This window comes from Lonchura striata, chromosome 7 (genome assembly GCF_050655825.1).
Source record: "Lonchura striata isolate lonStrDom1 chromosome 7, ASM5065582v1, whole genome shotgun sequence".
Classification (NCBI taxonomy): Eukaryota; Metazoa; Chordata; class Aves; order Passeriformes; family Estrildidae; genus Lonchura; species Lonchura striata.
The window spans coordinates 21595526-21617530 of NC_140709.1; the positions used below are offsets into that span (position 1 = coordinate 21595526).

General features: G+C 43.7%; 1 protein-coding gene and 1 long non-coding RNA gene across 7 annotated transcripts in view; one reads left to right on the top strand and one right to left on the bottom strand.

Moving 5' to 3' along the window:
* The first annotated feature begins 902 nt into the window (after positions 1–902).
* Positions 903–21975, top strand: LOC146766907 (uncharacterized). Its single transcript, XR_014956724.1, has 2 exons — positions 903–7822; positions 17769–21975. It is a non-coding gene; the product is annotated as an uncharacterized LOC146766907 (long non-coding RNA).
* CHN1 (chimerin 1) overlaps positions 9341–22005 on the bottom strand; it is an 89205-nt gene continuing 76540 nt past the window's right edge. For all 6 annotated transcript variants that reach the window (XM_085585087.1, XM_077785063.2, XM_085585085.1 and 3 more), the window contains 5 exons: positions 14480–14653; positions 13691–13768; positions 12409–12546; positions 11361–11466; positions 9341–10269 (listed from right to left, as the gene is read on the bottom strand). In XM_085585087.1, the coding sequence (XP_085441213.1) occupies positions 10098–10269; positions 11361–11466; positions 12409–12546; positions 13691–13768; positions 14480–14653 (668 nt within the window). In that variant the 3' untranslated portion in view covers positions 9341–10097. The remainder of the gene's footprint in view (positions 10270–11360; positions 11467–12408; positions 12547–13690; positions 13769–14479; positions 14654–22005) is intronic.

Sequence of the window (22005 nt, forward strand, 5' to 3'; positions counted from 1 at the left end):
AATTTTTGTCACAGAATTGCGTGCAGAGAGGCAATGCCCGATGGAAGAGAGCAGGTGCCAGAGGCTCCAACAGACACACGGATGACAGGGCCTGTGGGAGGATGGAGGTGGTGAGAAGCAGGAGCAAAACTAATAAAAAGAAAGGTTAGATAGTACATCAGGGAAATTAAAGGAACGAAAGCTTGAAAATAATAGCACTGTCCAGCAGTTGTAGCTTCAGTTTTCAAATGCAGTGTATATATACCTTTTAAAATGCATTTTTGTATCAGGAAAATGTTTGGCGACAGTAGATGATGGCAGCAGCGAATAAGGCAGATGGCAGACAAGTATTGGTGAGTTTGCCTGCGTTTGTTCCCAGATTGCCCCGGTTGCAGTCACGGCACGTGTTCCCCGCCGGAGCCCGGCTCCACGGCCGCCAGATGGCAACAGCTGGATGAGGATTCAAGGGATTAATGACTGTACTTACCCGGTTTATTCCAGTGCCCATAAGAACATGCTAAGCATTAATATACATGTCAAAACGTATTGATAGACAAGATTTAATTCCTCGAATCAAGAAATCTAAAGTTGCAATTTTCCATACTCGGACACACCTCTACCAACCCACAAGTATGTTTTATCCCCACTGATGTTTGTAGCAAATTTGGTTTCAGCACATATTTTCTTTGTTTTCTATTACATCACCCAAAGGAGTTGAAAATACCAAAAACTTGCTCAAAAGTGGTGATCTTAACTTCTGCAATTATAGAGCTTTCATATTATGGCAGAGACACGGTGCACAGTTACCTAATCTGAACAATGCTTCTGGAAAGAAAATAAGAACTTGACTCTGGAAAGAAAGAGTAGAACAAAGAAAAGGTCCCCAGTCAAACAGGGAAACCAGAGCCACAAAAGACATCATTAGATGTCTTTTAGATTAACAAGGGGTAATCTAACACAAGTGAGAAGAGACATTGCTCACCTTTAAACTGGCACTGGCCTTCATGGTCACACTTCTCAAAGGACACTGTCAAGAGAAGATTATTTACCCACTTTGGACAAGGCAATGCCCAAAGCAGCAAGAATTAAGACGGGAATAACTGAGAACAGGATCAGGAGAGGTGACTGGCCCAAGCTGAGCAACCACAAAATGTCTGAGGAATCAATAAGCAGGCTGCAGTGTCTCACTGCCTTTTTGCTGTGGACACGCCAGGAAACCAGTCCTGGAGCTGAACAAAATTACTGAATAGAGCAGTGGCAAACTTAACTCCAGCTGACATCCTTGACATGGTTACTTCTCAGGCTCCCATCCAAATATAAGGCTTACCTCTGGGGCCAAGGTGCATCGTGCTGGAGAGCCAAACAAGAAATGAAAGAGGACAAGTCCATTAGCTGTGAGGTTTGCTCTGCCCTGCTCCTGTGGGCTGCTCTGTCAGCACAGCAGCTTGTGTGAGCCATGCCAGAGTGGTGGGGACAGCAGAGGAGCAGCTTTGCTGGTCCATCCCCTCAGGAAGACTTTCCTGCGTGGCAGGACTCCTGAACTACTCTGCTTCTGTGGTCAGGAAAATCTCATTAATTCTCAGATGCAACTAGGTGATGCTTGTAATTATTTATTCAGTACAAGCTGAAAAATGCACTCATCCGACACAGACCACTGCTGCTACTTGTTCTGAACTTTGTAATCATCAGCCACGAGTTTTCTCTCTTCAGCTGCAAAAAAGTCCACAAAACACAAAAGTCTGATAGTAAAACTAGGCAGAAAGGGTGGCCTGGATGTCAAAGCTGGGAACCAGTTCTGCTGCACCCTGAGACAGCAGGATGTGGAGACAACCAAAGCAAAGTTTAAATGGGTGTTAGGCACCCGAGTGCTCTCCTAGGAGTATCTGCCTCTGGAGGTGACATTATTATATTTTAAGTGCATCTTCAGATGCTATTTGTAAGTATATATCTGAGTTACTACCAGTGCAGAAAGTAGCTCAGCATTACCTGACTTCTGGAAATACATGTTTTGTATCCCTACCCCATTCCATACAGTGGCTTTCACGAGTGGGCACAGGAGCATTTAGCCTGAAGTATTTCTCTGGATGCTCACATTTACCTGTTTAGATATATCTGTTTGTTTGTAAAGGCAGAAGATTCTCCACTGGAGTAACTGCAGAGCAGACTGTTCAAGTTTTGCTTCACATAAAAGCTGCTTGTTCAGCTCCCATGAGGTCTGACATATTTTGGCCAGTATTCCATTCTGAAGGCATTTTGAGGGGTGCTCCACTAAACAGCCAGTGGATAGAAGAGGTAGCAATGTAGGATTGTTTTGATGCTTAAAGTTGCTGCACAGATTGTCACAGGCCCTTCTCTGATTGCTGCTCACTGACTACAACCCTTCTGCAATGCCATCACTCCCAAATACAAAATAAATCCTGAAACATGGGGCACCTCACAGCACATTCCCCATATAGCCCCAGCTATGGAATGAAAGCATAAATCCATCTGGATGTCACCTGCTTTCCATGGGGCTCTGGTGCCATGGTGAAAGGCAGACATGCTAAACCACCCCACATCACACCTGGAGTGAGTGCAACTAGGATCAACTTTTGTGATCCTGAGAACACCTCTGTAACCCTGTGAGAGCTTTAGGGTGCCTACCTTTGGGATGCAGGTTCTCTCAGTGCTGCTGTGATCTGGATTAACACACAGAAACAAGTTTGTTTTATTTTTAATTCTGCCAGTAGGCTGAGTGGCAATGCTCTCTCCCTCCCCACATGGTGCTTCCCCTCCATAAGCCCTCACTGATCCTAGAAAACACCACAGATCTCTGCAAAGCATCCCTCTCACCTGGGGCTGCAGTGTTTGCCTTCAAAAAGTCAACATCTACCTCACCGTGCTACCTGAGCCTTCAGAGTGTTTTAAAGCAGGAAATGCCATCCTCTAGCCACGCTGCCAGGGACAGATTTCTGTTCCTGCACATGACACACTTGGAATTGTTGATATGTACTTTACCCGGGACTGACCTCATGCCAAATACTCACTTTTATTGCTTATGTTGGGATCTTTGCCAACACACACAGAATTTTCTTGGTAATTAGTGGAAAATACTGACTTCTGTGGCTCCTGGTATGTAGCTCTCACCTATCACACAAAATTTATTTTGCCTCCTTGGCAGCCTGCAAGACCTTGGCTGCATTAGACAGGGAACTTACAAGCTTGTGTTTACAATTGATAAAACAGGAAAACAAAAATATACCCTAAAGCCCAGAAACACCTTCCGAGTGATAACTGGGTCCCTGCAGGAGGGTGGGGGCTGGCAATGGCAAGGCACAAATAGGTGGGACACCGAGCACCGGGCAGGAGTCAGGGGTGGCTCCCACTCCTCTGACAGCCCCACAGATTTTACTCAGCATTTCACATGAAGACAAATTCCAGATTTCCCTGCTCACCAATATTTGGGATTTGACAGGAGTTCAAAACACCATACTCAAGGCAGCTGGGGGAATACCTTGGTAAACACACTCCACAGCAAGGGGAGCAATGTGAGTGCAGCCCAAGCTGAGCAGGAGCCAGAGGAGCAGCCCCATGAGAGAAACTGGCACTGAAAGGGGCAGTTCCATTTAATGAGTCCTTACAAAGCCTGGTTTATGGATTAGCCTGATCATGAGGTTCATCCTCCTAGCAGGCAAAGGCTACATCTACACTGACTTGTCACACAGCCCTGGAGTTTGCACACTGCCTGTGCTCACACATAGAAGGTTTCAGCACTGAAGCTCAGCACAGCAGTGTCCAGATGGCACACCTGCAACATCCAGCCCAACCGTGCTGCTTTCACTAAAAATAATATTCCATGTGACCAATTTCCTTGGTCACTTTTCCTGGCTACTTTAGGTAACCAATTCTGAAAACCTTTTATCTTCCCTTTCTTCTCTTTTTGTGCCCCCTGCACTTGCAAGTCACTGGTGTGTACTGGGCTGGGCACTGGGAAGGCTGCTGTGCTGGCTCTGCAGGAAGGTTCACCCTTCACTAACACTAATGGCAAACTGACAATAGCTGAGGTGTGAGGCTAAACATGACATCAGAGCTGCAGGTCAAAAAGGGAACATCAGTGGGGCTTTTCCTCCCACCAGTGCAAGAGAAAGAGAATGTCGGATTCCTCCTAATGCTGGGGGAGGTTTCCAAACCAAGGATGGACACAGAGCACTGAACAAGCTGTCCCCCCACTTTCCATGGCAGTACCTGTGACTCCTGCTTTAGCTTCCTCCACTGCCAGTATCCTCCCCAGTCAATGCCAAGCTGCTTCTTTGCTGCAGCCTCAGACCAACCATTCTTGATTTAGGCTACAGAGAGAGAGCTTCAAAGTAAGCTGTGAGCAGACCACAATTCTTCCTTCAATGAGGGAGCATGAAGGAGATGTAGAGACTCAATGTTGCACTGTATTTGAAATGATTGAGAAGAGTGAGCATTTGGATTGCTGAACATGCATGCTGGGGTTTGGGATTGTTTTGAACACAATTTAAACCCAAGGTACCCAATGTATTGTAACACATTTGGAAATGATGCCTTTTCTCCAAAGGCAAGAAGTACTTTCAGGAGAAGCTCACAATTTGCCATGAGAAAGGGATTTGCAAAAGTCAATGCAACTGACCTTGCAGCAGCTTGCAACAGATATTCCACCTCCTCCACATCTATTTCATTATTGGCCTCTGCCTACTTTAAATAAAAGTACTCAGCTGGACTTCAAACCTCCCTTTTTGTGAGGTATCTTGTCCTGCACCACATTGGTGGTGTCTAATTCGCTTTGCAGCAACCTCAGTATACCTGAATTCCAATACTTTAGTGGAAGATGTCAGATGAGGGTTGTTGCATGGTATAAACAATATGTGTCCAGCATCATGATGCTGGAAAACATGAAAGGGGATAAAAGAACAGATAACAAACTAGAGGAATCTCTCACCTTCCCTTTTTGAGAACAGAGTAGGTGCTGGATTTGAGCAGTGAGCAACAGTGTGGTGCTAAGTTCTTTTGAGTTTAGTAAGTATCCCTCCAGCAAGCTTTAGGATACACTACCTTATGAATATTAATCTGCAGAATTAGTAATTTTAATAGTTTGTACAATAGTGACAGAGTTAGTAAACATTTAAAAAAAAAGAGGCGAAGAGAGAAAGCTTAGCATTCAATCTCCTATAGGCTTGGTAGCAAGAAAGAAAAATTACAGGCAACATAATGCTTGGAAATAAATCCTGGTTGGCTGCCAAATATATATTTCAAAATAATGCCTAATTGCCTCAGGAAATACATCAATCAAAGGTTCCCAGAGGTCTAAGAACCATTTGCTCCAATTGACCAAGGCAGAGTACTGATAAACACCTGAGTAATGTAAGGAGCTATACATGTCCTTGAGGCAAAATAGATGAGAAATACAAATGGACATCTAAATAAAAGCTCTTAAACAAGTTCCTTGAGCAGATCACTGACATCACTCTTGGGCAAGATCAAAGAAAAATGTTACTCTGACCACAAAACCAGCAACAGACATTCAATAATCACTGAATCATGCTGTCCAAACAAAGATTTAGAAAAGGCATCAAGAGGAATATGTCTGTGATGTGGCCCAGATCATGGAGAGAGACAGTCAGGCCAGTAGGGAGAAATGATCAGATTATACAAGGGCTCTGGTGAAGAGCTTAACTCCAAATGTCCATGGCTAAGGCAGAGGGAGAATGTGCTGAAAAGCTGAAGAAGAGCTGGACCCCTCAAAGCACAGGTCAGGCTTCCTCTTCTCAGTGTCCCAGCCTGGGGTCCCTGGGGTCAGCTCAGGGCCATCAGTGCCGTGCTGCAGGGGGACCCGGGGAGTTTGCTGGGGACAGTGGCAGTGCCACCCCATCCTCACACCCCCGGGCAGGCACAGGCCCCTGCCCTTGGCTTGCAGCCCTGCCAGCAGTGGCCAGAGCACCGGGCTCCCTTTTTGCCTTACCTGGTTTGCTCAGCAATCCCTTTGATGCACACACACATCCTGGCCCTCCTCTCCATGCATTACATGAGCTTCCTAGGGCTGAGGTGTCGTTGCTAAGCAGTAATTTTGTACGACTAAAAAAGAAACCCATGATTGCTAGGTTCACTAAATGTTTTTTTTTCCCCAACTGCAATATAATTATAGCTATAATAAAAACATTGCAGAACATTCATCAGCAAGCAAAAATTAGGTCAGGAACAAAGTGAGTACATCATATATGCCTTTTAGAAGCCTTTTTTCCTTCCTTTGCCATTGATGGGGGGAAGAACCAGAAAAGTTTGTTATTGCATCAAATGATAAATAACAGGTTTTTCCATCCTGTCAGCTAACCTGACATTAGCAATAGCTCATGTTCTTGTTTCAGAAGGCAGCTTGCTTCCCTCATCACAGAGCTCTCCTAAAGCCTTGCCAGAGGTTCCCTGCCCACAGCCTCTGCACACAGTGTTTCCCTGAGCTCTGGAGTCTGAAATGGGGATGCCCACACATCCCTCCAGTGGGGAGCTGTAGTTTAATCCCTTTTCCACATATTTTTCTGTGTCCAACTGCCCTTTGATAAGGTGCTGCCAGAGAGCTGGCTGCAGTGTCTGCCAAGCTGTCCACACGTGCCCCCAGCACTGAGACAGCAGGGGCAACTGAACCAGAGACAGCACTTACTCCTCCTGGCAATCAATTGCTTCAGAGAACAAATCAACTTGGTGATAGCCCTTGCTTCTCATAGGTCTAGATTATTTATTCTATTGTCACTTTGATACAAATATTAAAAATATCCTTTTCTGTGTTTAATTTAAAAATTGAATAAATGGAACTCAAATAATGCAATTTGCTTGTCTGCCCGTGCAAAGCATCTTCCTGGTTAGCAAAAAGAAATATCAAATTCACTGCAAAGACAATGTTTTTTTCTGCACTACCTGTTTAAAAGATTACACTCAGGAAAGGTCAGAGTTTCATTACAATAGTAACAAAAACAAGATTAAAATGCAGGCTTTTGCCTACACACTTAACAAAAAATTACAATTAGAGAATAAGGGAAAGTTACTGCATATAGATTCCTGGGATTCCAAGTCAAGAAAGCACTTCATTGACTGCTGGGGTCCTCCATCCCACATTCCTGACCCTAACACATGACCCGCATACTCAAAGCCAAGAGATGTGCACTCTGTAGGGGCAGCTCTGTTCTGTGGGCTGAGCAGGGTGGTTGGCAGACAGTGTCAGCCTGAATTAGTTGACTATTGATATTATCTGGTGTTAAACACAGTCTGAAGCTGTATCATCCTTGGCATGTAGATTCCTCCACAGCCCACAGAAAGTGAGGCACGGGAGAGCAGAGGGTGCTGATGCCAGCAGGGCCTGGCTGCCTGACCCCGGGCTCTGTGCTGCAGCTGCTGTCACCACTCGCAGGGTCACAGGGAAAAGCTGCATTTCTTGACATGGGTTTTTGGAGGGTGATTCTGTTTACTTTTGGGTGTGGGGGGTTGTAGGGTCTTTGCTTGCTCTGTCTTTGGGGTTTTTGTTTGCTTTTTCTTTCAACAGTGGCTCCCATTTAGGTTCTCCTCCTTTCCTGCAGAAACTTCCATTATTATAATCCCTTGTTAAACTGTGCTTGAGAGGGGGCATCTCCTGCAGGAGGCTGGTGCTCACTAGCAGCCAACAAGCCTTGTTTGCCCCTCCCCGTGTGCACAGACCATCCCCAGAGCAAATCTAGGCTTGCTATTTTCGGCAGTCTTTTCTCTCACTGATCCAGCTGTCGGTGGCCACCTCTGCTCCCAAGTGCAGCTGGAAGCACCTGGAGGGGAGCAGCTGTGTCAGCAGCACCCGGCTGGGTATTTCACACCAGAAGAAAAGGTAATTATTCTAAATTGCTGCCATTTACTACGTGCTTCCTGCTACACGCTTTGGAAAGGGCAACTCCAGCGCAGGGTGACCCGCGCAGCGCAGGGGAGCGAGAGCTGCCGAGGGCTCCAGTGGCCGCCCGGGGACACGAAGGGAGCGGCGGGACACAGCCCTGCCCCGTGCCAGCTCTGGCAGGACGGCGCTGCTGCCACAGCTGGCTGGGACTGCGTGCTAGGGCAAGCGCAGAACTGCAAACACCGCAGCGCAACCCTCCCCGGCACCGCCTGGAATGACTTCCCTTCTCCCCATCACAGAGCCGAGCACTGCCAGGGGCTGAGAGCTGAGTGCAGGGACAGGACACTCACTGCAGGGGCTGCCCAGGGGAAGGCAGGAGTTGATGGATGGCCTGAAGAGCCATCCGAAACACAGGGCCGAGTGAGGAAATGCATCCCAAAGTGTCAGGGCAGCAGTGGGCAATCCAGCATGTTTAGGAGTTGGCTTGCAGCAAGGGAGTGGTGAACGCGTGTGGCTGCTGGAGGGCAAGGCAGATGTGACTGAGCAGCGTACGGGCCACTCCTTTTGGGCTGGGGAGAGGCAAGGCTATGGTCAGAGACATTGAGTTTTCCATCTGTTGCAGTTCATTGCCATAAATAAAGTGATAATGTGCTCTAATTAGAACAGGAATTATAACAGCAAGCCACTTTCAATACTATAGACGACTGAAAAAACCCTCAAACTAACCCATACTTTAGATTCCCTCAAAACCTCCCCCATTCTGCCTCCTCAGTAGCCCCCAGCCCAGAGCAGCATTCCCCACATGCTTCCCAGTGCAGATCCCCAGCTTCACCTTTTCCTTCCTGGGAGCCTTCAATCCCCAGTTCAGGAGAGCTGCAGAAGGGCCATCTTCCACCATCTCCCTCTCCTCTCCTAGCCAGACATGCAAGGCAGGTGGGATGCAGTGAGGTACCTTATTGCTGTCAGCTGTGCTGACAGCACAGCTGGTTCTGATCACTGGGGGATTATTCCTCCTTGTTCTCCTGCTCCAGGAGGTGTTTGCAGGGCTGACCAAAGTACTTGCACCAGAGCTGAACCTTTGAAGTGGAAAGGAAATGTCCTAGGATGTCTCTGCATGTGAAATTTGGTGGTGTATCCATCTACTGTGGGCAGCTACAGTTGTGTAATTGTGAACAGCCATTCCAGTTCACATAGAGGCAATTATAACAATAGATATATTTTATGAAGCAGTAGATGGCTTGACAATACTTTTCTTGGTTTATTTAAGAGTTCTGAAGCCTTCTTGAGAGACATCTTGGACAAGGAAGAAAGGAGTTTTCAGAGTAGACAGGAATTTGTAAGAACCTTAGCAACATGTCAGGATACAAAATATTTAGAATAGTCTTGTCAAAACTGGTAAAACTCTAACTCATTTCTTTAAGTCACAGGTTGTTTGGCATTAAAGTGCCAAGGTAAGAAATGAAACAATCAGTATTTTTGAACTGAGTTCAGTAAGTAGAAATAAATAGCATAATGTTAGAGTTCTAAAGCAAAATTTAATAAATTAATATATGCATGCCAGATGAAAATACAAAATTACAATTGAAATAGCAATAATAATAATAAAGGAACACTGTTCAGTATTGCAGATTTCACTGCAACCACCATAAACATCATGGAGAATTACTTAAAGTAACACTTGAAGTACAATTTTGTTTCTGTTAAAAACAAATTTCTATATGATGAAAAACTGGAAAGAAACCCAAGAATAAATCAGCCCCAAAAGTAGAAGAGAATACTATGAAATGTCAATAAATGGCCAGAGGCTCCATTTCACATAAGTCTGCCTTCTTTTTAGTATCAGAAACCAATTACATAGAACAAAAAAGCAAATTCACAACAGGTTTACACGGAGAAACATGCTGAATTACAATCACAAACTATCCAGAACAAAGATGCTGCACCAGGTCAGTTGTTTTCTTCATGGAATGAGTCTCACCAGAACAGGGAGAACAGGGAGCAAATCATGCAATAGCTTTAGGCATTTTGTTTTTTATTTCAACATGATAAACACCCAGGATTACTAGTACTGGAAAGTATGTGTTAACCTTTTTCAACATCAGCTGAATGGCACTACAGAAACGACAAAGAGTTCCTTCATTTTTATCCTGAATACATCGAAAGCTCTAGCAAATATGGAATTCAGTGACAAGCGCCATTAAATTACTTTAAAATATTCCTTCATCCATAGAACACTGTTGCTTCCTTTTTTATTACAAAACCCCCAAAATATTCAAAATAAAATGTCTTCATTTTTTATAAGCATCTCCACCACAAGTCTCTGATAGCGGATGTCGTTCAGCGCAGCCATCGCGTCCAGCTCCGGCGCTCTCATAAGAGTTGGTCCAAATACTATGCCCAGGTTTTCTGCACTCATCAGGTTTTCTTTTTCATGGAGCGTTACTCTGTAAAAAAAATGTGATTCTCACATTTCTTCTGTGCCAGACCATGCCTGCATATGCTTGAAAATCAGGGAAACTGGACAGAAATGTGTGCCTTTCCCCAAGGAGAGGCCACTGTTTCCAGCAGGTCGCACGTGGGAGGGTCAGGTGAAACACTTGGGAGTGAGTGAAAGGAAACACTCTGTGGGCTTGTGGTGAGCCAGTGTCTGTCCTCCTCAGAGCACACAGACCATGCTCACTTGCACTGAACTCCTTTGGTATACAAAAACTACAAACTCAGGATTTTTCTTTTGTTTCTCCCTTTCTGCATTAGTTTTTATCTGAAAACAGGTCAGACTGATGTTACTGAGTTGCTGGGTCTCCAGTCTGCAAGTATTCCAAATAAAGGAGCTGTGTCTGATTACTGAATTCAGCACAAAGGCAATGGCCTGTTGAGCAGCACAACTCCTTTTAGCAAAGCATTAAACAGAAGTTTAAAAATAGTGAATTTTGTCACCTTTCTACCTAATCATTCACCTATACCAGAAATATGATGTGCAAAAGCAACTTGCTAGGTAGAGCAGCAGCAGCTAATCTTGAACAGGGTGAGGAAAAATGAACTTCACACATCACAAGCTGTAAGGTGGAATTTTTTGTTCCTATGTCTCTCAACCCTTTGTCTGTTTTAAAACACCCATTAGAAATGTCACTGAAATAAAGGGACAACTCAGGCAGAAACTCAGTAGCTGAATTTTGCCTGAGGCACTCAGCAGAGTCAACACAGTCCTACTTGTAGAAGAACTACAAAATGAAAAAAGGCAGAAGAGACCTTAAAATAAAGTAGTTTTTCTATGGAAATGCAATGATTCTTACATATTGACAGTAAGTTCATGTTACTTGAGAAATTAAAATGGACACCCTAACATGCCACCTTGGTTTTGCTTTGCAAGGGATAATCCTCAGTGTCTGAGTTTTGCTGTTGTGCACAGTACCACTCCTGCCACAGGCCCTTTCCAGGATTTGGTGGGCCTTGACCTGACTTTTCTGGAGGTGCTAACATGGATTTTTGCTAAAAATGAGTGTGGCTTAGAGTTCTTTACAGCTATTCCACCCACCTCTTCAGATGTGCCATGAGATACCGTAATGTTTCACAGTGTGCAGGTGGCAGCAGCTTCAGCGCCTCATGGAGAATTTCCAGCTGTTCATCCGGATCCGTGGTTTCTGAAACACAGATGTTCAACTGTCACCACTCAAACAGCCAGAATTCACACACAGAAAGGCAACAACCTGGCCTGCACAGGAGATAGGGTCTCACAGCTCTGCTGGATTACTCATGGAGGATTTGGACAAAGAAAACTCCCTAAAGCAAACTGCACTCCACTGAAAGATTCCCTGCAGCCTACTAAAAAAAATCCTCTGGCAATCTTGCTGACTGGACTGGTTCTGCACAAATAATCTACAGGTGCAAGTGTGGGAGAGCAGAAGGTACTGGGAACTTTGCCATCAGTGCCTTTGGCTGTCTCCATATGACTTGGAAAAAGCCCTCTCTGAAGGAGCTGTAAGGCCAGCATGCAGTCCTTGTTTTCTACCCATGGCTACTTCACACCTTTCCAGGTGTGGCTGGTGTGAGCACATCACAGAAATGCTTCAGGCAGCCAGGATATTTGGGAGAGATGTTCCAGCTGGGCTTACTGCTGTGCTTGTAGACACACTTTGTGCAAGGCCAGCTCAAAGGTGGCTTTGGGAGAAAGAATGGTTATCAGCTTATGAAAACACTCAAAAAAACCAACTCCAGAAACAAATGACATCTTACTTCTAAAAATTTCCATAAGTCCCTTTCTTTCTAGCACCATAAAACCAATACACTAAATAATCACTGTCAAGTACCCAGGACTCATGCAAGACACACCACTGATATAATCCATAATGTGTGATGAAAAGAAAACATTCATGGTGACAAAGGCAAAGGAAAATATAACCATGCTCAGGTAGCATCAGATGGTCAGGCTGTAATATGCACTGCATATTTAGTCCTGCAATTCTTACTAAACTGGGCATCCAGGGTAAGAGCTGATGGGACAGCTATAAAACAAATAGGACAATCCTGCACAAAAAGTAGAAAAGGCTAAGAATGAAAAGCAGACAAAAATGTGTTATACTTACTTGCAGACTCTATGAACTTTGGGTAGGCATCATATGTGATGAGTGGAATTGGCAAATCCCTGAAGTACAGTTTAAGTGCACCAGTGATAATATTGATATCTTCATACATATTCACAGAAATATCAGCTTTTTCCCCATCTGTGTGGAGAAGACACTGATATTAAAGCCTTGGAAATGTAAACATATATACAGCAGCATTCAAAAGAAAAATAACTAACTTAAACAAACATTATTGAAAAGGAAACAACTACAGATTTTGGCTGTTGTACATAAAACCATTACTGGACTGTGATGTTCATGGTTTCTGAGTGAAAACCTCAAGCATTTTATAAAGCAACACATCTTTTCTTTGTTTCAAATAATTACTAAAAAATACAGTTTGGGTTTTTTTTTTTTTAACCTGCCTGCCTCATCTTGCAGTATCTGTTTTGTATGAAGGTGTGGATGTTTAGCTATTTCTGAACACGCTGCGTTGCAAAACAACACATTCATCAGCACTGAATGAAAAACCAGGGAGTCATGGAAAAAAGTAACAGGGAGAAAACCAGCTTTGTCCACAGCTCCCCTATTTTATAGGAAAAACATGTGTTCACCATTTAACTACAACATACTACCTACTCCAACTGCAGCAGACACAGATCCAGAACTTGGCTTCTCCAGCATGTCCCCACCCTGCTAACACTGCAGATGTTGTCCGAATCAGTCCAGTCCTCCAGACAAACAGGAAAGAGAGTTTCCAGCACAGATTCTGGACTTGATTTCTACTGGGATAGAGACTGCAGCTGGAAAGCCTTTAGTTTTCCCACTGTCTTTTCTCAGAGAGAAGAGTTTGTTCTCAGTGACCTTCTTTTTGTCTGTAATAATTCAAACTTTGTTTGCACTATTGCATTCATCTTATTATTTTGGAGCTTTCATCCAGAAAGATGGATTTAAGTTGCACAGCTCTCTTAAGGCACTTCACCACTCACCCTCTATCCCTCCCCCACCCCTCCAAGCAGAGTTTGACTTGCAAACTAGGGCAGTAGTTCACAAAGCTTTGTCCTTCCTACACACATGGTTACTGGAGCACAGATACTGATGGAAGGAGAAAAGTAGATTTTTGTAATAAAGGCCAAAGTGAGGCTGATATGCTTTTCTGATGGGGCGTCTCCCCTCCTGCCAGCACAGCCGTCAGGCTCCTTCAGCCCACCGGTGCAGTGGAGCATGAGACAGAGGCTCTGCAGAAAATCTGTGTATATTTTATACATCAGCACCAAGTTCCAGCATGCAGGAAAGACTGTACCTCTGTCAAATGCCATTTTGACATCTTCAATAAGATCACTAAATCCTGAGACTCGGTACAGTCCTTCAGAATTAAGACCTGCAATGAACATTTTAACAATATTAAAATTAGTCCTGATTTTTACAGTTGCCTTCAACCAGGTTCTTCCCTTGGGAAGGTTTTAATTTAAGGTAGAAGAAGTAGACATGCTTTAAAAGCCTCATCAGGTTTTTCTTCCAGAATGAAACCTTATCCTGGTGTTTTAACCCTGACCATTGCAGTAGGTGCCTTGTTCTATCAGCACTAAACTGCATTTACGAAAATGACTTCAGAGCTAAAGGAATGTATTAAACCAATTACAGCTCATTTAAAAATAACTTAGATTAACATACTTGATAATCAGTTATTATTTCAGAATAAAAACAAGGACCCCAATTCTAGAAAAGGATACTCAGTGTGGGCTAGAGAAACTAGCAAGAGTGAACACATTAATATGAACCCCCTTTGTTTTGCCACATTCATTTAATTTTTAAAATGAATATATTATTGGAAAGATAGGCACTAATATGTAACTACAAAGCAGTAACTTCTCATTAAGCAATTTCTAGCAGAATCTATAAAAATTATAAATGGTATGAACCATGAAATAATGCACAGTATAGTATTAGCTGTGCAGGGTAATTGGCAGTCATAAAATGTTTTGTGCAAATCTGTTTTGAGCAGTCATACATTCCACAGAAACCCAGATGACCCAGATCAATCTAAATGGATTATCAGTAAAGCAACAAAAGTCCATTAGCGATGCCTTACCTCTAGATTCAATTTCCCTAATGCACATATCTACCACCATTGGTCTCTTGGTGAAGTGTGCTTTTACTAGCGTGGTAAGGTCACAGCTGTACACTTTTTTGACATGCTTCAGGTCTGGCTTGCAGTCATTTGGGACCATCTTGGAACATTGCTTGTGCACATTTAAACCACAATCTGAGCGAAAAAATGAAAACATGATTAGGCTAGTGTTTGCTGAAAATGTATTCGAGACCAATGCTGTGGAGTACAAATGGCTCCAGCAGAATCCAACCTCAGCTCACAACAATTACTTCTCTTCAGGGCTCTTAACCACCAAATACCTGAAGAAGGGATAGCCAGAAGGATTTCCTACCCAAGACATTTCTTCTGTTTCTAGGTGGTCTAACACAGAGTGACAAGCGTTCCATATCATTTTTCAAATCAGGAGCTAGGGATCAATTATGTTTCCCACCGCTATTACATACGCTGCTGTTGTCACAATGAAGACTTTTCTCCCAAGTTACTGGGGATTTTCTAACACTTCCATCTTCAATGTAGCCCTGGATCTGGCACTTTAGACACCTCCTAGGGGAGATGAAGGTAGGGACTGGGTTACAAACAGGCTACAACCCCTCTGCAGTGAGCTGGAAAGGCAGTGCCAAACCCTGAGCCACTTCAGGGGCAGGTGTGGCAGCCCTGCCCTGCCTGGAGGGGAGCTGACCCCGGCACTGAGCCGGTGACTGCCCAGTGCCATCTCTCCTTCTGCCATGCAGACTGCCAGGTGCTTGTCAGGAAACTGCCAAGCCCAGCGGGAAGTGGCACCACACCCCAGCGAGGGTGGCTGCCATGCTCTGATGTGCACGTGGGATGCACAGGGAACTGTTCTGCAAGTGTGCCTGCACCCTGCTGCCCTGCCCCGAGTGCCCTGCACTGCCACAGCATCCAGGGATGTAGGAGCTTGAAGGATCGATGCCTTAATGAAAATCTGTGCTTTCTTCTCTCACTGCAGGACTGGGGATCTATCTACTGAGAATCTCTTCCTATTTTGTTCTTGCTGATTTTGCCAATACTTGTACTTCCATTAAAGCTCCAAGTTGACTTAGTTCTTTCCAAAACAGTAAACCAGAATTCATGGCTAAGGTTAATTTCCACTAAGCCAGCTGCAGCCTGCTGCTAAAAGCACTTTGTTTACTTAAAAGGCCTGTAAAACAACCGGATTTGCCACTTAGGATCCTCTGGTTGCAATTAAAGTTTGGCATGTCACCTTCAATCCATCAGAACTTGCTCAGATCCTGATCCAGATGAAATGTCTGATTAGAATTAATTCTCTGGAGGTCTTTCTGTGCAGGAGTGAGCTCCATTCCCAGTGAGGAGGGGGAACACATGGGCAGGGGCTGTGGTGCTGAATTTCCCTCCTGGCTGCGGCTCTGGGCTGTGAAGCCCAGCGTGGGCAAAGCCCACCCGAACCACTGCAGGCACACGGTGCCTGGGGCTGCCCTGCCCCAGCTCTCCCCAGCCCAGAGCCCACTGCTGCCCCTCCCCTGGGGGAAGCCTGCTGGGACCCAGGCTCCTCAGGGCTGGCAGAGAGGGAGCAGTGACAGCCTTGCTCTCACCTGAGCACTTATTTAAACCCCACCTTTAGGCAAGCACTCCAAGGCCCCAAAGTGACCCCAAAGTGACCACATGCCCAGAATCTCCCTACCTGTAGTTTCTGAGCACAGAACAAAGGAACTCTGAGCCTGCCAGCCAGCAAGGGGAGCTCCCCCTTTGCTTTAAATAGGGAACCTGAGCCCTCTAGTGAGTCACTACAGCTCTAGCTGTAACACAGCAAGGAGAAGCTGTTCTTGCCTCCTCTGGGTCTTGTAGAACCAAATCAATAAATGTTTGTGGAAATGCACAGGTAAAATAAGTCTTCTTTGGTGTAAGGTTTGAATACTGTGTCATTGGTAACAACAGCACTTTTAAAAACAAGACAAAATACTGAATAAGTGTTATTAAAGCAGTCTGCTTTCAAAATAAAAACAAAATTGAGTAAAAATAAAAAATAGTCAAATAATTAGAGGCAACATCTTAACACACACTCAAGGGAAGAAAATTGAGACCACATAGGAGATCTTAAATCTTTACTTCCTTTATTTAGGAATAAACCTTAACATTACAGTAATAGTATTTACAAATGCAAATAAAATTATTGCACATATAGTTCCTAAAACCACCTCAAGAAGCACCTCTTCCAACAAGCATGAACTATCTGTCTATCAAAAATGACGTCTACAACACTGGAATGGCAGCACCTCCCTCATGAGAACCCATGAAAGATTCTGTGAGTGCAAATTACCTGCTTCACACAAACAGCAATATAGCTTAGAGTTACATTTCTGGAAACCCAAGGATAATTAAGAATAAAATACACAGAAAAAAAAGAAAAAAACACATACTCCCAAGTATCTTACACTTGACTTAAACCAATTATTGCCTTGACTGAGATCATCTTAATTATATTTATATACAAGAAAGTTTCAATTCATTAAAATCTCAATTTACAGAGATGTTTTCATTGTGAAAACCTTGCTCCTGACAGTAATTGTGTTATTGCTAATCCCATAGAGTCAGGCAGGCTTTGAATCTAACCTCATTAATCCCAGAATAATAATTACAAATGCAGAAGTCAACTTTTCTTCTCTCTCATTTGTTCTTCCTTTGCATTTGATTAGATTTTATGCATCAACCCACTGCTTAAGGGCTTATCAACACTCCTGAGAAATATCTAAAACCTGGAAATATTTCAGATACCTAATGTTTAGAAAACTTGTGAGCCTTATGTTCAGGATTATTGGGCTGTGTGTGTGTCCTTGTAATAACTAAGGCTTCTTGCCTCTTGTGTAAGCACAGAAAACCACCTTACTTTAGCAATTTCATATCAGTAAATGTATCAATGTTATTTCAGTAAATTTACATCAGAAAATGGTATTTTTTTCTAATGAAGAACCTGAAACTCACCAGTGCTGTGCTTCCTGAACCAAGTGGGCCTCTAACCCCAGCTGACAATACTTCATAAAAGGCAGAACATCCATGTCTCAGTCACTTCACTCATCTCTGGTTCAGTTGATAACTAAGGATGATGTCTTGCTAACTCTACCAAGCTCAAAAGCACCATGGCAGGAGGTCAGTCCTCCTCTCCACAGAGCACTGGGAATGTCCCAGTTTTGTACTTAACTATACTCAATTTACTTGTTAGTACTAAATGATAGGAATTGTACTGCAAACTGAATACTGTTAAAAAAAAAAAAGTCCTCCGTTCTCATTGCAGATGCATTGAAAGCTTCAAAACCCATTATCTGAGAATCAAGTGGGAAGGAAGAGGAAAGCCAAGTCCTACATCTCCCCACATGCTGCTGTGAGGTAAAGTCTTAGGACTGCTTGCCTTGTTTGCACATGAGCTTCATAATTTGGCTGAGTTCATTAAGACCAAGATGATTAATTTAATTTCCAACTGAGAGTCTATTTACTTTTCATTATGTCAAAAACTTTTCATTATGTCAAATTCAATATGTCAGAATAGCAGCTTTACTCTGGATCTAAAGTAACCAGGAGTCTTACCCATTTCTTACAGAACCTGCTAGCTGGTGAGGAGCTTCAGAGAAATCCCCCTAAAGCATTGTATCTGCTGATAAATCCTAGAATAATACAGGACAGATGTAAAAGATGCAGTCATGAGTTCTTGCAGGTCAGTAGTGAAACTTCTGCTGACTTCGGTTAATCAGTTTCACCTTACAGAGATGATTTCTCAGAAGCAGAATTGTAAGTCACTCTTACTGTTCCTTTTACAATGCTATCAAACTATGGCCACTTTTCAAATATACCACATGGACCAAAACCAATGCAGTCATAAATTCAAGAGTTTATAGGAAGTTTGGAAATTTAAGGAGGGTGCGCAGAAAGTAATTTTAGATGACAGGTTTGAAAGTTGGTGATAAGCTGCCCTGGCTTTAACAGCATATTGATCGAGGAGTTCAGATGGGCTGTGACATTACTTCTATGAGAAGTAATAAATTTAAAACCAGCCTGACAACAGTTTCCTATGATGCCTAGAAGAAGGTCTGGTAATGTTATAGAAACAGCTAATACTGATGTTAGTCCACTGGGCTAAGAGAACAAATAACATGTTCATATTAAATGCATGAGCAGAGCCAAAAGACAGATGTACGTTACTACTGGCCCATGAGCACACACTATAAATATTTGCAGAGACTCAAATATACTAAGTTGTCCTGTTTTGTTATACTGTTGATTTGATTTCAGACAGTTTTATATTTCCTTTGGTTTATGATTTACTGGCTAACATGGCTGCTGATCATGCTCCATCGGAACGATACCATGTGCTACATACATCACTCTAATTATATGTCCAAATTATTCCCCCAAAAATTGATGCATTCTATCACTCTGAAGAGCAGCTTTAAGAGCTAAAGGGTAGATATACATTATCTGCAAGAAGTCTTGAAAGACTCTTCTGAGGTTTGTGGTAAGTGTAGGAGGGTGGGAAGCGTGGAGCTGCGGTGCTGGCACCGAGTGCTGCCTTGGGCTGGTCCATTGCAGCACCTACCAGAGAGGGCAACACCCTCACACCTGAGCTGACACAGGAACACAGTGGGCTCTCCACAAGCACAAAGTACTGGCATCATTCCCTCTTGCAAGGGTGATAGGCTAGAAAGCCATTTGCTCTCATACATCACTCATGAGCTCATAGCTTTTCTTTAAAACTTTAACACTTTTTCTGTAGCAGAGGGAGCCATGTTTTCTCTTTCATAGGATGCAGTGTGTTCCAACAGGCAAGTGAAGGCAGCAGCCCCTGTGGCCCCAAGTGCTGCACTCTATGCTTCCAAGCACAATCCAGCAGGGTGCTGTGAAGGTCTGCCCTCCTCCTCAGCTGCATGGCTGCAATTTGGATGGCCACACTGGAGCTGCCACAGTGCCTTGAATATGTGCTACGTGTTTATCTGCAATGCACGTCTGGAAGCAACCCTGGTTTCACCAGAGTCTTAAGCCACTTCACTAAGCAGCCCCATGGCAAAAATTGCTTCCAAATATATGAGTATGCTCCATAATATCTGCGTGCATCCACATCACTGTTTCCTGCACTACAGGGTACATTATTTTAAGACAGGAATTTCAAGAGGGCAGCTAGTTACTTGGCAACCTAATTAAAATTACCTAAATGCTACCGAAAAATCAGGGCTGATGAAATGAAAAGAAAAAAAGCCTATCAAACCAGCCAATATTCCCTTATCTCAAATCAAAAGAATATTTACATTTGTGCCTCCAAAACATTTAGTGACAATGGTTTCATTTTATGGAAGTTCTGAAAGGTTAGAGTCTGTTCGTTCAAGAACTCCCCAGGCTTCCTGCCACGACGCCTGCCTACCTCCTCGACAGCTCCCTGGCTGGGCCACTGGCTTGTTCAAAACTTCCAGGTCTGTGTGGGCTTGGAGATAAAGCTGCTTTTAGGACTCAACAGTTTCAAGAATATATAGCTCCAGAATAGCTTCCCCTTGGGAACAGCTCTGAAGCGAGGCTCTGCAGTCTGATTAGCATTTCCATTCCTTGCAGGAACACCACCAGATCTCGAGCTTTCTGGTGGAAAGCTTGTCAGGCAGCACTCATCTCCAACAGCATCAGCACCTGCTGTGCTGGGCAGGGGCTCTTGTCCAGCCCCCTTCCCACAGCCCTGACCTCAGCAGCTTTGCTTTGCTCTTTGCTTTACTGGGCTGGCTGTCTGTGCCCGGCATTCTGCAACCTGCAGAATCCAGGTGTTCATCTCCAAAGGAGCGTGGATGTGTTCTTAAGGCACAAACGTGGGCAGAGGGGAAGCTTTTCATGACTGAGCCATGCAAAATACCTTCAGAGTGGGCAATGTGATGAGAACACCTTGCCTTTCCCTTTGCTGACTTCAGTCACAAGAGCATCAGCCATTTTTCCAGGCACAGAAAACATGAGCACTCTGCCTGCACAATCAATGCCTGAGGATGGACAAGCTCCTTTGTGCTCTCCTCCATCCTTACACACCAATGGAGCAACACAGGGCTGTCCAACACAAAGGATTCCATAGCATGGGAAACCAAATAGCAAAGGAAATGGGGCAGCTGCACATCTTTCAATTGCTGGAGAAGGAAATGGATGAAATGGGGAAATTAAACACTTAAGCAGTAATTCACAAAACTGCTTTGAGACTGTACTTTAGCTCTTTTGAAAATGAACTCCCAGATCTTACTGTGGTGAGGGCTGGCAGCAACATTGCTTGGGGTCTGTCTGTGGGAGCTGATTATCTGCACACTGATAGTTCAGCTGCAAGTTAATTTCTATCAGTTCTTCAGAGAGAAGCTACCTGCTCCAAGAAAAGCAGAAGATAGGAAATGCTACATGTACAGGAGGCTGAGATAGTCTGGAGCAAAGCTGTGAAGGCTGCAGAAATGGTGCTTTGTGTACAGCCTCAGAGGGTTGTGCTGCCTGGTGTTACTAGGAGCAGCCCAAAATACCACCAAAATAGATATATATAAAAATTATCTTTAAGATAAGGTAATTAATGCTTTGTAACCAGCCTGTTCAAAATAATAATAATAAAACAATTCTTCTGATTAAACTGCTTATTCATGAGGAAAAACAAGTAAAAGCCTACAGAGGAAGGACTTGGAGATCTCTGATGGGCTGGAGACAGGTGGCAGCTTGACAAACCTACTAATCTGCCAGTCCACTTGGGTAGCACAGGAACAGCATCAGCAATGCTCTAGCTTCTGAGAACTCTTCTGGTAATGCTGCTGCCTGTTACACGTTTGTATCATTCATAAAAAGAACCCGCTGGTGCACATCTGCAAATTTTCTTTGACTGTTGTTACCATTTCTTTTCTGAACACATTCTGGGCAGTGGGACGAGCCCTGTGAACACAGGAGAGCTTTACATAGGAGGAATGTTACTAAGAATATATTTTTTCTAAGTTCATGCATTGGATTTTGTTCTGTTTTGTTTGTTCTGGGGTAAAATCTTATGTCTTCATAACTTCTACTGACCTTCAGTGTTTACACAAACTAGTGGCATTATAATTTCAAATACTTATGCAGTCATTTCTACTTATGGCAGAAGCCTGCAGGAAAGCACACTAGACGGAACATGCCATTAGAAAAGGCAAATTCCTCGCATACAGATGTGTTTTCATCTCACAAAAATTTTAAGGGCTTGTGGCTTGGATGCAAAAGTTGGAAGTATGACCCTCTAAGGCAGCAGGGCAGATTATTTATTATAAGGATTCCCTCTAGGGAAGCATTTAAAGATGCTGATGAAATAAATACCAAATTTGAGAGAATGACATTTAAGAAAAAATAAACTATTTCTGTTTTGCTAGATACTTTCAGCAGAATTCAGACTACATACTACACCCACCAATTTCCTACAGGATCCAAATCCCAGACATCACCCCAAGTCTAAATTTGGAAGACAATGAAGTTGTTCTCATGTTTGGTAGTTTGTATTAATCCCCAGACCTTTGCAGTCC